This window comes from Lutra lutra, chromosome 10, assembly GCF_902655055.1.
Source record: "Lutra lutra chromosome 10, mLutLut1.2, whole genome shotgun sequence".
NCBI classification, from domain to species: domain Eukaryota; kingdom Metazoa; phylum Chordata; class Mammalia; order Carnivora; family Mustelidae; genus Lutra; species Lutra lutra.
This window is the reverse complement of record NC_062287.1, coordinates 107,175,192-107,188,468: the sequence shown is the minus strand read 5'-3', so window position 1 is coordinate 107,188,468 and position 13,277 is coordinate 107,175,192. Positions and strand designations below refer to the sequence as shown.

Below are 13,277 nucleotides of genomic sequence, written 5' to 3'. Positions count from 1 at the left end.
TGCCCGGCCATGAAGATGAGTGGGTGGTGGTGTCAAGTCCCAGGTGCAGAGGCTCCCATTTTACAGGTTAGGTCACAGCTGTGAATCCTAACCCATATGTGGCCCCGAGTGGGAGGGAGGTCTCCAGTGACCTGGCAGCTGTGTCACAGGGAGACCTCCTACCACTGGCCGTTATCAGGAGTCGGTGGGGGATGCTTGTGTGTTCTGCCACCTCGGGCCCAGGACTACAGTTCCCAGAGGCCCCTGCTCTAGCCTGGCAGCCCCTAGCCAAAACTGGCCTGTAATCTGACTACCAACCCTCTCAAAAGGTCACTACAGAGCTCCTTCAAGGACAGCAACAGGGGCAACTCCGGGAGGCTCGACTTCAGTGGGGGTGGGGGGAGCAGGAGCCCTGTCCCAGGCGACCTCCTCCATACCACACCCCAGAACCCAGTGTCCTGGTCCCCCTTCTCTCAGGTGCCCAGTGTCATTTGCTGGCTGCTACTCTTCTGTTCAGATGACCCTCAGCTCCTGGCCCTTAAGCCTGCATGGGGGTGTCGTGGTCCCCAGTGCCACCGCATAGGACCTCCCCTCCCCTGGGGTGCAGGCCTCCCCCCTTCCCTGGGGAGGGCCACCATGGAAGCTTGGCCAGAGGTCTTCTGGATTGGAACTGGCAGTCTTTGGGCAAATGTCTAAAACAGCAGCCAGGCTGCTCCGAGGGTGGCTTAGCCTCCTGCCGCCTATCCCCCCGACAGCCCTCCTTGGATTCCCCGGGAGACCCGAACGAGGCCGCAACCTGGCCTCACTCTTCCTCCACAACCCAAAGAAAGGACCTGATCAAGGCAACCTCTTGGCCAAAGGCACGGCCCCCGAGCTCCAGGGAAGCCTCAGGCCTCTCAGGGGTGACTGAGGCAGCCGCACCCTGTCTCTGACCCCGCAAGAGGCAGAGGCGAGCATAGCGGACCCCAGTGTGCGAGGCCTGCAGGAAGTGGGTCAGCACAAGGCTGTGAATGAGCCAGGCTGGGCCCGCTCTCCTGGCCCCTTTCCCTTCTCCCCCCCTTGCCCCCAAAATAGCTCCCTGAGCAGCCAGGCCAAGACCCTCCCATCGCAGGGGGAGGCGGGGCGGGCCTCCGGGAGCCAGGCTTATAAAACCCCAGGCGGCAGGGGGATCTCCACCCCCTGGCTGGAGGCACTGCAGAGGCCGCTTGTCCACCCACCTTCAGTCCGGCCCGCCCTCCCGCAGCCATGTCCCGGCCCCTGTCCGACCAGGACAAGAGGAAGCAAATCAGCGTGCGCGGCCTGGCCGGTGTGGAGAATGTCACCGAGCTCAAGAAGAACTTCAACCGGCACTTGCATTTCACACTCGTGAAGGACCGCAATGTGGCCACCCCCAGAGACTACTACTTCGCGCTGGCCCACACTGTGCGCGACCACCTCGTGGGCCGCTGGATCCGCACGCAGCAGCACTACTACGAGAAGGACCCTAAGGTGCTGCTTGGGGCGCCTGGGGGTGGGGAATGGGCTGTGGGGGGAGCCCGGAGATCTTGGCGAAGCAGAGGCCCTCTGTGGGGTCAGGGGTTTCTGCGGTGAAATAAAGGGGCCTTCCAGGTTGCTGACATTGGAGGCGCAGGAGCGCCAAGGGGAGCTGGGGCTGGGACAACCCGGGCCAAGAAACCTGGGTGGGGGGTGGCGGGGACAAGTTTGGGGGGCTCAGAGCAGGCTGAGCCAGATCAGATCAGAGAGCGGAGGGGCTTCTGGTGGTCAGGAAGATCCCTGCGGCCTGGGTTGGACCTGGAGTGGAAGGCCAGGTCGTTAAATTTGAGAGTGGTGTCCCTGTGCCACCAGCGGGGCTGGTGCGCCGCTGGGACAGCTGGGGTAGTGAGATCAAGTGTCTGCTGGGGTCATGGTAAATGTCAGCAACCTGACACTCCTGGTCAGGGGAGGGGGAGGGGTAGGCGAGTGGGCCAGGGAGGGGACCTAGGAAACCAAGAGGCCAGGCACCCTCAGCATCCTCTGTCCTCTTCTTGGGGCCGAGGCTTGAGGATCAAGGGGAACGGGGGAACCTCAAGGACAGGAGGTGGACAACTCTAGCCATGAGTGAGTCACAGTGACCTTGAGCAAATGACTGGTTTCTCTGCATCTTGGCCTTCCCCTCTGGGGGAGGACTTGAAGGGGCTTCTCTGCATCCTGACTCCACTGTGGGTCAGGAGACTGAAGCTCAGAAGAAAAGCGAAGTGTCCAAAGTCAGAGGAAATGCTAGACCGGAACCTTCCTGATGGGTTTGGAAGCCTGTAATGAAAAGAAAAGTGGAGACAGGGCTGACACATGCTGGGTCTGAGGAGGGGACCTCAGGGGTGAGAGGCCTGGGCAAATGCTCTTGGGCAGCTCTGATCCTTCCCTGCACCTGTCTCCGGGCAGAGGATCTACTACCTGTCTCTAGAGTTCTACATGGGACGGACACTACAAAACACCATGGTGAACCTGGCCTTGGAGAATGCCTGTGATGAGGCCACCTATCAGGTGTGGAGGGGTCTGGGAGTAGGGCAGGGAGTGGGGCAAGCTGAGGAATTGGGGGATTCACCTGCTGGCCCTTGGCCTTGACCACTGCCACACCCTCCCCCCTCCAGCTGGGCCTGGACATGGAGGAGCTGGAGGAGATTGAGGAGGACGCAGGGCTGGGCAACGGGGGCCTGGGTCGGCTGGCTGGTAAGTGGGCAGGGTGGCAGGGGTGGGGTGGACAGAAGAGCTCCTTTCTGCCAGGTCCCTGACACCCACCTCCCTACAAAACCCTAGCCTGCTTTCTGGACTCCATGGCAACACTGGGCCTGGCTGCCTACGGCTATGGGATCCGCTATGAGTTTGGGATTTTTAACCAGAAGATCTGCGGGGGCTGGCAGGTGAGCAGCCTTGGGCCCTGGCCTTGTGGGGACCCAGGCATGATGGAGAGGACCCCCACTGGGTCATCTACCTCCAGATAGATCCAGAACCAACCTCAGCTTTGACAAAAAGCATCCTTGTCCCTTCTCCCTGGCACCCCCCAGCCCCAAAACCTGCTGGTCACTCTTGGAACGGGTGGTCCATGCCTGTGGAAGCTGTCAGACTCCCATACACATGCTCCGTCCCATCGGTTACCCCACCAGTCCAAGGGCCCACTCCAGGACCCTTAATTTACACTCTAGAGAGGACACATCAGGGCCCGGCTCCTGCCTTACCCACTGTCCCCTGTGATGTGAGTCTGGGTCTGAGCCTGGGTCTGACGCTGCCTCCCTTTCTCCCCAACCTGCCTTGGGCTCAGATGGAGGAGGCTGATGACTGGCTTCGCTATGGAAATCCCTGGGAGAAGGCCCGACCTGAATTCACGCTGCCGGTGCACTTCTATGGCCGAGTGGAGCACACCAGCCAGGGGGCCAAGTGGGTGGACACACAGGTGAGGGAGTTGGGGGAGCCCCCAATGAGAGGGAAGTGGGGAAGAGGAGGCTCTGGAAGAAAACAAGGAGATACAGGGCAGGAGCCTGGAGGCTATTAGACCCAGTGCTATTTAGCGTGGAGGACACCGAGGCTCAGAGAAGTTAAGTGACTTACTCGAGGTCACACAGCTGGAGCCAGGAGAGGCGTGAGACAGGATCACTCTGGCCAAGCACAGAGCCCAGGAGGAGGACAGAGACCACTCTGCTCCACCAGGGCCCTTCCCTGACCCAGCTCCTTTCCACCCCACAAGACTCATCCAAGGGTAATCACAGTGTCTTGACTCCTCAGCACCTTAAACCTGGTAGCTTGATGGGGAGCAAAGCAACAGCCCAGAGAAGGGGACAGGGAGAAAATGAAAACCCTGAGAGAGGAATTGACTTGTTCAAGGTCACACAGGTTAGAGGGAGCCCAGGGCCAAACCAGGTGTCTGAATCCCAGGCCTGTCAGTTCTCTCGCGGTGGCCGCAGGTCCTGATGGCTGCGCAGAAACCTCTGGGCTTCAGACTCGGGCACCAGTTCCACTGATACGGTTCAGCGGGGGCTGGGGCAGCCTGCCTAGCTCTGTGCTCTTGGGTCAGTCCCTTCCCTCTCTGAGCTGCAGCTTCTGCTCTGGTCCAATCAGGGCTCAGTGACTTAGTGCTGGGGAGAAGGGGTGCCACCCCTGGGGGACGTGATGTGCCCCCAGCCCCATGGTAGCAGGAGCCATTGGAAGCAATTACTGACGTTGGCTCATCATGGGTGGTGGGACCGACCTTAGTCACTGCTGATTATCCCTGCGGTCAACCAGGCCTAAGCCCTGGGATGGACCTGACATCTGGGTCCCCTTCAGCCGGGCTCCAGGCTCCTCCAGTCTTCTCATGAGCCCGGGGGAGTCCTCTAGGTTATGCTCAGGCCAGACGGGCCAGCTCATCCGCAGTCCCTTCAGGGTGGCCCCCAACAGAGCCCACCTCTGGGCTCCGGGCTCGTCACTGGCCCCTGTAATCCTCACAAGCAGCCAGGCAAGATGGGATGGGGGGATGGGGAGGTCCTGGGGGGCGTCCTCTATGGATGACATCCAGAGAGGTTCAGAGGCTTGTTCACGGTCACTCCGAGCTGGCATGAGAACCCGGGGCTGGGAGTTGGCAGAGCACAGGGACAAAGGCTGGAACTCCAGCTCTCAGAGCCCCATGAGTCAAGTGGCTGAGACCCAGCTCCTGACACCAAGCCCGATGCCCCTGCAGGTGGTGCTGGCCATGCCCTACGACACTCCAGTGCCTGGCTATCGCAACAACATCGTCAACACCATGCGCCTGTGGTCGGCCAAGGCCCCCAATGACTTCAACCTCAAGGACTGTGAGTCCAGCCCCAGCTGCCAGCAGCCCCGCCCACCCCAGCCCGCGCTGAGCCCCAGCCTGACGCTGTCCCCACTTTCACCCCTCAGTCAACGTCGGTGGCTACATCCAAGCCGTGCTGGACCGAAACCTTGCTGAGAACATCTCGCGTGTCCTGTACCCCAATGACAATGTATGTCACCTCCTGGGCTGCGACAGGAAGCCTGAGGGCCTGGGAGAGAGCAAAGACTGGGAGGGACCATCTCTGGGAGCCCTAGTCACACCCAGGACATATTTTTTGTTTTTTAAGTTTGTTTATTTTATTTTAAGTTTGTTTATTTTTTAAGTTTGTTTACACCCAATGTGGGGCTTGAACTTGCGACCCAGAGATGGAGAGTCATGTGCTTTTCCAACTGAGTAAGCCATGTGCCCTGCACCCTGGGACCTATGTGTCCTGTTCCCCTCCCCCTACCTCACCGAGTTCTTTAAGAGGACACCTAAGTCCTGGGGACAGCGAGTTAGGCAGGGCACTTTGGAGGGGCCACTGTTGACCAGAGATGGTGCTGACAATAGTCTCGGTCCTTGTGTGGCCCCTCCTTCTAACACCATCCTCTGCACTACTACTTGGTGGGTGAAAGACCCTTGGGCGCTGGAGGTGGGGTTGTTCACGGCTCATGGGTCTGGGGGTGGGCAGGAGCCTCCTGGCCACGCCCACCGCATCATTAGCAGCACCGCACCCCAACCACCACCTGAACTTGCTTAGCCTTGCCTTGAACTCTCCCCAGTTCTTTGAGGGGAAGGAGCTGCGTCTGAAGCAGGAGTACTTTGTTGTGGCCGCCACCCTCCAGGACATCATCCGCCGCTTCAAGTCCTCCAAGTTCGGGTGCCGCGACCCTGTGCGCACGAGCTTCGATGCCTTTCCAGACAAGGTGCCAGGGGCCGGGGAGGGCCCCTCTCTACACCTCCCATGAAGTGTGCAACGCCACCTCTCCCTTCTAGCCTCAGTCTGCCCCACTCACTTTGTAGGTGAGGGAGTAGAGGCTGAGCGTGCCCTGCCCAGGATCCTCAATCGATGGGGCACATAACCCGGGGACTGTCCCTCTCCTCCTGCCCACAGCTGCCCCTCTGAGGGCTTCTACCCCCAGCTCAGCCCTGGGGCCATGGGGGCCCTTAGAGGGGGTTGCTGAGGGGACAAAGCACAGGGATCATAGCCGAGGTTTGGATCCCAGACTGACCCCCAGGCCCCCTCTCCACAGGTGGCCATCCAGCTGAATGACACCCACCCCTCCTTGGCCATCCCTGAGCTGATGAGGATCCTGGTGGACCTGGAGCGGCTGGACTGGGACAAGGTAGGCTTTCAGGACCCCCTCCCCTGCGACTGACCCTCTCTCTGTCCCGGGGTTCCCTTCCTGGTCTGGGAGGTGGAAAAATGTGAGTGCAGTCCCGGCGAACAGAGAGCAGTGTGAGGCCTGGAGGGAGAGTGTCCTAGAACCCAGGCTCCGGGCTGCATGCTATATGGGGAGAGCCATGGTGGTTAGGCCCTGGGGTTCCTGACTCCCCAATCCTGCCCATCAGGCCTGGGACGTGACGGTCAGGACCTGCGCCTACACCAACCATACTGTGCTGCCGGAGGCCCTGGAGCGCTGGCCCGTGCATCTCATTGAGACGCTGCTGCCCCGCCACCTCCAGATCATTTATGAGATCAACCAGCGCTTCCTGAATGTGAGCGGAGGAGGCTTGGAGTCGGGTGGGGGCGGATCAAAGGGGAGGCATTGGGGAGGTGGGCTGTGCAGGGCTGCTGCCACAGGCATCCTGACACTAGCGCGGAGGGCTATGGGTGGAGCTCTGGGGGTACCGGGCTGGGGACCTGGGTTCCATGTCTGTGCCTGAGCTCTGGGCTCTCCCGAACAGCGGGTGGCAGCTGCGTTCCCAGGGGATGTAGACCGGCTGCGGCGCATGTCGCTAGTGGAGGAGGGCGCAGTGAAGCGCATCAACATGGCCCACCTATGCATCGCCGGTTCACACGCGGTCAATGGCGTGGCTCGCATCCACTCGGAGATCCTCAAGAAGACCATGTGAGACACCTCCCTTCCTCCCCCGGGCCCCGCCCCTCTGGCCCCGCCCCTCCCTCTGGCCCCTCCGTGAGATTCCCGCCTCCCACTGGCCCCGCCCCAACTGGTCCCGCCCCCGGTCCACCTTCTTGATTTACAAGCTTGGCTCCCTTGCTACCTGACCCCGGCCGGCCCTTTGCACAGGTAGCACGGTTTTTTAGAAGGGTCATGACCCCGATGTCCAGAACAGTTCTGTCCCCAGATGTCGCCTCTCAGCAAGAAACCAGGGTAGGGCCTCAGGGAGGAGGCCTTCGTCCCACAGGGACCAGTACTGACCCTCCAAACCCATCCTGCAGCTTCAAGGACTTCTACGAGCTGGAGCCTCATAAGTTCCAGAATAAGACCAACGGCATCACCCCTCGTCGCTGGCTAGTTCTGTGTAACCCTGGGCTGGCAGAGGTCATTGCTGAGGTGAGAGGTCACTGTATGGCCAGGAGGGGTCAACACCGGTTACTGCAGGGATCAGTTGTGTATGGACCGGTCACTGTTGGGGTTCCCCCACCCCCAGAAGGGCTGAAATCTATCTTGCTCTGCGTTCTCCAAACCTGCCATGTGCCCGGAGGAGGGGGACCATTTTCTTTCTTTTTTTTCTTTTTTTAAAGATTATTTATGTATTTTTTTATTTGACAGAGGGAGAGAAAAGTCACAAGTAGGCAGAAGTAGGCAGAGAGGCAGGCAGAGAGAGAGGGGGAAGCAGGCTCCCTTTTGAGCAGAGAGCCCGATGTCGGGTTCAATCCCAGTCTCCTGAGATCATGACCTGAGCTTCAGGCAGAGGCTTAACCCACTGAGTCACCCAGGTGGGGTGGGGGGTGGGGGGACCATTTTTTTGTTTTTGTGAGGTTGCTCTGTGGGCTAGTGGAGGCCTGACTGTGGTCAACAAGGTGGGAGTTCTCAGTCTAATGGAGAAGGTCGTCAGCAGGTCCCATCTGAAGTGAGACCGGCAGGCGGCAGAGATTGTGAGCAGGGCCTCAAGGTCATTGCCCGTCTAAGGACAAGGCCAGGAGGAAGACCTCCTGGGGTCAAGTGGGGTCAGCCATCAGAGGTCAAGGTCCAGAGGGAAGAAGGCTGTGCACACACCAAGACCCTGCTGGGAGGCTGCAGAAAGAGGGGCTATCTGCAGGGGACAGGGCTCCATTGACCTGGAAAGGTGGATGCAGCAGGGACAGAGGCCTGACTGCCCTCTCCCACAGCGCATTGGGGAGGACTACATCTCAGACCTGGACCAGCTGCGCAAACTGCTCTCTTTTGTGGATGACGAAGCCTTTATCCGGGATGTAGCCAAAGTGAAGCAGGTAGGCAGGTGGCACCCTGGGACGCTCACACCAGGGTGGGAGGGAGCATGCCAGAGGTGCTACATGCCTGGTTCTGGGAATGGCCAGTGGAGCCCATCTCTCCTGCAACCTCAGGCTCCTGGTAGAAGTTGCCTGGAGTCCATGGCAAGAAGGTATCATCTGATCGCCCTGGAAGAGTGCTGACGTTGATTAGTGATGTCTGCTGTGGGGCAGCCATGGAGAGGGGTGGCTAGTGAGCCTCCCATCCTCTACCTTTCTGGGAAGGAACAACACTGTGGGGTTTCCTGAGGCTAAGGCCTGTTGGTGAGCTCGTCCCCCTCCCTATCTTCAGGAAAACAAGTTAAAGTTTGCTGCGTACCTAGAGAAGGAGTACAAAGTCCATATCAACCCCAACTCGCTCTTCGACATCCAGGTGAAGCGAATCCATGAATATAAACGCCAGCTTCTCAACTGTCTCCACATCATCACCCTGTATAACCGTGAGTGGCAGGGTGTCCCTCTGTCTCATGGCGCTCCCCCTGTGTGTACCCCATCTTTCCTGATCCATGCCTCTCTTTTGGCCTTGGGACACCTCTTGGGACATGGGATTATCCCCATTTCATAGATGGGCAAACTGAGGCTCAGAGAGGGGAAAATGGTGGCTCTGAGGTCACATGGCAAATGGTTGCCCAAATGAGGTCTACTGTGTCCTAGCCAGGGCCCAGGCTGGATGGGTGCTGTCAGCGGGTGTCACCCAAAGGGAAGACCTGGCCCACTGACCTCTGTTTTCTCCATAGGCATCAAGCAGGATCCCAATAGGTTTGTCGTGCCCCGAACTGTGATGATTGGAGGGAAGGTGAGAAGCCAGGACACAGACTGCAGCTCTGGTCCTTTGACACCCAGGCTGAGGTTGGCCTAGCTGGGTTGCAGGCTAGGGGGTAGGGGGCTGGACTGTGGGGCTGAGCCCTGACTGTGCCCCCACAGGCTGCCCCTGGATACCACATGGCCAAGATGATCATCAAGCTCATCACGGCCATTGGGGATGTGGTTAACCACGACCCAGTGGTAGGAGACCGCCTCCGTGTGATCTTCCTGGAGAACTACCGAGTCTCGCTGGCAGAGAAAGGTGGGGTGCCACCAGAAGGAGGCTCTGATGAGTACAGTGCCAGGAAGAGACATTGGTCACCTGTTCCTAGCCTACTGGCATTTGGAAGAATCTGGAGAGGACAAGGCTCAAATCACAAGGATGGCCCCCTCTCATGGTGGAATTTCAGGCAGATTTGCCCTTCAAGTCACACACACATAGTGGGGTGGGTGCGGGGAGAGAATCCAGGTTAGATCTTAGATGTTCAAGGATCTCCAAGTGGTGATAGGGGGCAGGTGGTAAGAGGGAGACTTGGACAGTGACTTCTGAAGGGTTGGGGTGTGGGGGTGGTGCTCGGAATCTGGGTAACTCCGCAGTCCCCGGCTGAGGTGGGACTATTCCTGGAGCTGAGGTTGTCCCCTACTGTTGCCCCACAGTGATCCCAGCTGCTGACCTGTCCGAGCAAATCTCCACGGCAGGCACTGAGGCCTCAGGCACGGGCAACATGAAGTTCATGCTCAATGGGGCTCTGACTATCGGCACCATGGACGGGGCCAATGTGGAGATGGCGGAAGAGGCAGGAGAAGAGAACTTCTTCATCTTCGGAATGCGGGTGGAGGACGTGGAAAAGCTTGACCAGAGAGGGTATGGTGGGGGGGAAGGGCTCCAAAGTTCACGGTCTGTGGACAGGAGGCACCGAGGTGTGGCTACCAGAGGGTAGGGCTTGGGGGCCAGAGGGCATGCCTGGAAAAGGCTGGCCCAGTCTGCACAAGGTCTCGGTTTTGGCCCTCAGGATTCTGGAGAACTTTTGAGGTAACTTACAACACGTGAGGTTAATCGCATAGGAAAAGAAAGGAGCCACAGAGAACTGAAGGCAAAGGCAAAGACAATTATATCAATCTGAGGATATGATATTATTTCCAGAATTTCTGGAAGTAAATTTCAATTCTGAGCTCCCTGGCAGTGGTGGCAAAAAGGGAAATATGAGCAGAGTACATACAGCGGTGCTTGTGGTCAGAAATGCCATTCTTCGAAGCAGATATTTTCCTGGCTTTACATTTCTTAAAATTTATTTCAAAAATATATTTTTTCCGTATCATAAAAGCAAGACATGCTCCTGAATTGGAAACATACAAAACCACAAAGAATAAAATAACTGTCATTCATCATCTTGTCACCCATTTTTAAAGCCACAGCTCTTTTTCTACGCACTTACGTGTGTGGGGGTATCTGTAAAAGTTGGGACTCATGCCTGTACAATTTTGATGTCATCACATAATTTTGACTCCTGATGTCATTAAATAGTTTGTGAAATATTTTGAATGTCTGCATAGGGCTCCATTGTAACGGAGGTACCATCGCTTACTGAACTGGTTCTATAGTGTTGGACATTAAGGTTGATTTCTGCTGTTCATCCTTGTAAATATCACTGCATTGATCATCCTTTTACACCAATGTCCACATCTTTATTTCCTTAAGATAATGATCAGAGGAGATATTCCTGAGACAAAAAAAGTATGAGTTCTTTTTTTTTTTTTTTTTAAGTACGAGTTCTTAAGGCTCCTGGTGCATGTTGCCAAACGGTTTTCCAGAAAGTTTCTACCAGTATTCACTCCCACCAACTGCTTCTGAGAGTTGGCATTAACTATGGAAAGGAATTCCCCTGTTGGGCTTGACTAGGAAGTTCAGACTCTGTCCTTTGGACAGGAGGGTGATAGGACATGTTTTGAGCAAGACCCAACAGGCTCAGAAGCGGAGTCCTCATGGACAGTTTTGGCTGTGAGGTGGACACTGGGTGGTAGGGGTGTGGGGGGCGGGCAAAGTGCAGGTGGGGGCATGTGGGGGCTGGCACCGGAACCCCTGAGAAGAGAGGGGCGGTGTCAGTGCTGGGATGGGGCTTAGGGATGTCCTCTGGCTCCCCGCCCCCTTGTATTTATGGCTTCTGACCCACTGCACCTGCTCCCCGGCCTGGGTGGCCGGACAGACATGCGGAGGGAAGGAAAGAGACGAGACTGGCCTTGGGGAGGGTTTTGAGCCCACGTGGCTGAGGGGTCTCGTGCTGCCTCAGAAAGTGGTCCACAGGAGTCAAGCGGGCGCCGGGCGGGTGATGATGAGCTCAGCTGGACAGTGAGTTTAAGGAGGTTCCCGAGGACATCCCTGGGGCCTTGGAGGGCAGATGGACTTGGGAGAGGGAGGGAGGGAGACCAGCCATTCAGGAAGGAAACACACAGGTTAGTAGAGGTAGTGGGTGTGGGAGGAAGAGTACTTGGTTTAGGGCCTTGGCTCTGCTGCTCTGCAGGATGAAAAGCTGAGCAGAGAAGCGGGGAGGCCTCCAGGGAAGGACCCCCAGAGGCCTGTGGCAGCCCCAGGGAGAGCAGCAGCCACGGGGCCTGGAGGAGGAGCCAGGAACTCCTTTCCAGGGTGTAGACCGCTCTCTCCCCCCACCCAGATACAATGCCCAGGAGTACTATGACCGCATTCCTGAGCTTCGGCAGATCATCGAGCAGCTGAGCAGCGGCTTCTTCTCCCCGAAACAGCCGGACCTGTTCAAGGACATCGTCAACATGCTCATGCACCATGACCGGTGAGTGGACTGGCCAGGGAACGTGCAGCGGGGGCTGCTGGGCCGAACCCGGTTTGTGCGCTGTGTGGAGAGGCTGCGCGGGTTCCTGGGCAGTGGGGGCTAGGCTCCTTTGGAAGTAGCTCCATTCTCCTGGCCCCTAGAAGATCACTGGGACAGGATGGGCTTGGCCTTGGCTTCCTGGAACTTCCTGCCTCTCTATTCCTTTCCAGGTTTAAAGTCTTTGCGGATTATGAAGACTACATTAAATGCCAGGAGAAAGTCAGTGCCTTGTACAAGGTGAGGCGTCCTGGGCCAGGGATCGGCCAGGCTTTGGTGGCCCTGGCTGGGCGATGGTGGACGTTGGGGAGCCCACTGGCAGGATGAACCAGAGCTCTCTTTTGGCCTGTAGAACCCAAGAGAGTGGACGAGGATGGTGATCCGGAACATAGCCACATCTGGCAAGTTCTCCAGCGACAGAACCATTGCCCAGTACGCCCGGGAGATCTGGGGCGTCGAGCCTTCGCGCAAGCGCCTGCCAGCCCCGGATGAGAGCATCTGATCCTCCAGACCAGACCCCAGACTGGCCCCTGAGTTTGTTTGCAATCCCTTGTGCCAACCCCAGTTCTTCATCTGGAGGGTGGTACTGGAGTTAGATCTCCCAGCCTTTTCCTGGAACCGCCCTATTCACCCCCCCTCGCCGGCATCAAGATCCTAGTGTCCGGCGTGACTAAGGACACTGCTCCCATCCTGGCCTCTGGCTCCCTGCCCCCTCCTATTTATGGGTCTGACCGACTGCAACCACTCCCCAATAAATTGATTCTCCTTGGGAGCCTCCTTACTCCCCTGTCTGTTGGGAAATATTTTTAGCTCTGGGCAGGCATCACAGCAGCTGTGCTGTTACCGCGCCTTACCGACCCCTCCACCCGCAGGTGCGTCCCTTGCGAAGGAGGGGGGCAGCCATGGGGGCGGGGCCCGAAACTCTCCAGCCTCCTTTCGGGAGTCACCTTCCACGCCTCTCTTCCCAGAGCTGTGTCCATACTAGGTCAGCGGCCTGCCAGGCTGGCCGAGGGCGGGGCGTCTCCTGGGTGGGGCCCCCCGGGGCCGGGAGCTGGGACTCCGGCAGAGGCCTCCGGGACTATCGAGGATCCACGCTGTCCCGGGCAGGACTTAGGAGGGGGAGGAGCCTGTGGGTGGTTGGCGCCTTTTTGACTCCGCCCCTAGCCCCGCCCCATTGCGGTGTTTAAGGGTCTCTAAGCAGGTGGCTACACTTGGTCTAAGGTCGGGGGAGTTAGGGCGGGGGACACTCACAGACCGTCTAGGCTAGGCCAGTGTTGCGCCCCCTCCGCACTTTGGAGAAACTGAGGACCGGAAAGGGCCTGTTTCTGGACCTCGTATTACCAAGATTGAGGTGTGGGGGAGGTACTGCCTCCCTAGCCCTGAGGCAGGAAGGGGCAAGCCTCGAAAGGTAGGTTTGGGGCCCGCGGTTTCGCAG

The 13,277-nt window shown here is 58.2% G+C and overlaps 1 protein-coding gene across 1 annotated transcript; it reads left to right on the top strand.

Annotated features, from left to right (window-relative positions):
* Positions 1–1,143: 1,143 nt before the first annotated feature.
* PYGM (glycogen phosphorylase, muscle associated) lies at positions 1,144–12,623 on the top strand. Its single transcript, XM_047691327.1, has 20 exons — positions 1,144–1,467; positions 2,398–2,499; positions 2,607–2,685; positions 2,773–2,876; positions 3,275–3,406; positions 4,667–4,778; positions 4,867–4,949; positions 5,542–5,685; positions 6,013–6,105; positions 6,332–6,478; positions 6,668–6,831; positions 7,164–7,278; positions 8,058–8,159; positions 8,491–8,638; positions 8,936–8,994; positions 9,123–9,264; positions 9,660–9,867; positions 11,672–11,806; positions 12,016–12,082; positions 12,195–12,623. Exons 1-20 carry the CDS (start codon positions 1,225–1,227, stop codon positions 12,342–12,344), a joined length of 2,529 nt encoding a protein of 842 aa, XP_047547283.1. The 5' UTR covers positions 1,144–1,224; the 3' UTR covers positions 12,345–12,623.
* The last annotated feature ends 654 nt before the right edge of the window (positions 12,624–13,277 follow it).

Coding starts and splice junctions, on each gene's coding strand:
- PYGM (XM_047691327.1), top strand. CDS start 1,225: ATGTCCCGGCCCCTGTCCGACCAGGACAAGAGGAAGCAAATCAGCGTG. Junction 3,407..4,666: donor CCAAGTGGGTGGACACACAG/GTGAGGGAGTTG, acceptor ATGCCCCTGCAG/GTGGTGCTGGCCATGCCCTA. Junction 8,160..8,490: donor ATGTAGCCAAAGTGAAGCAG/GTAGGCAGGTGG, acceptor CCCTATCTTCAG/GAAAACAAGTTAAAGTTTGC.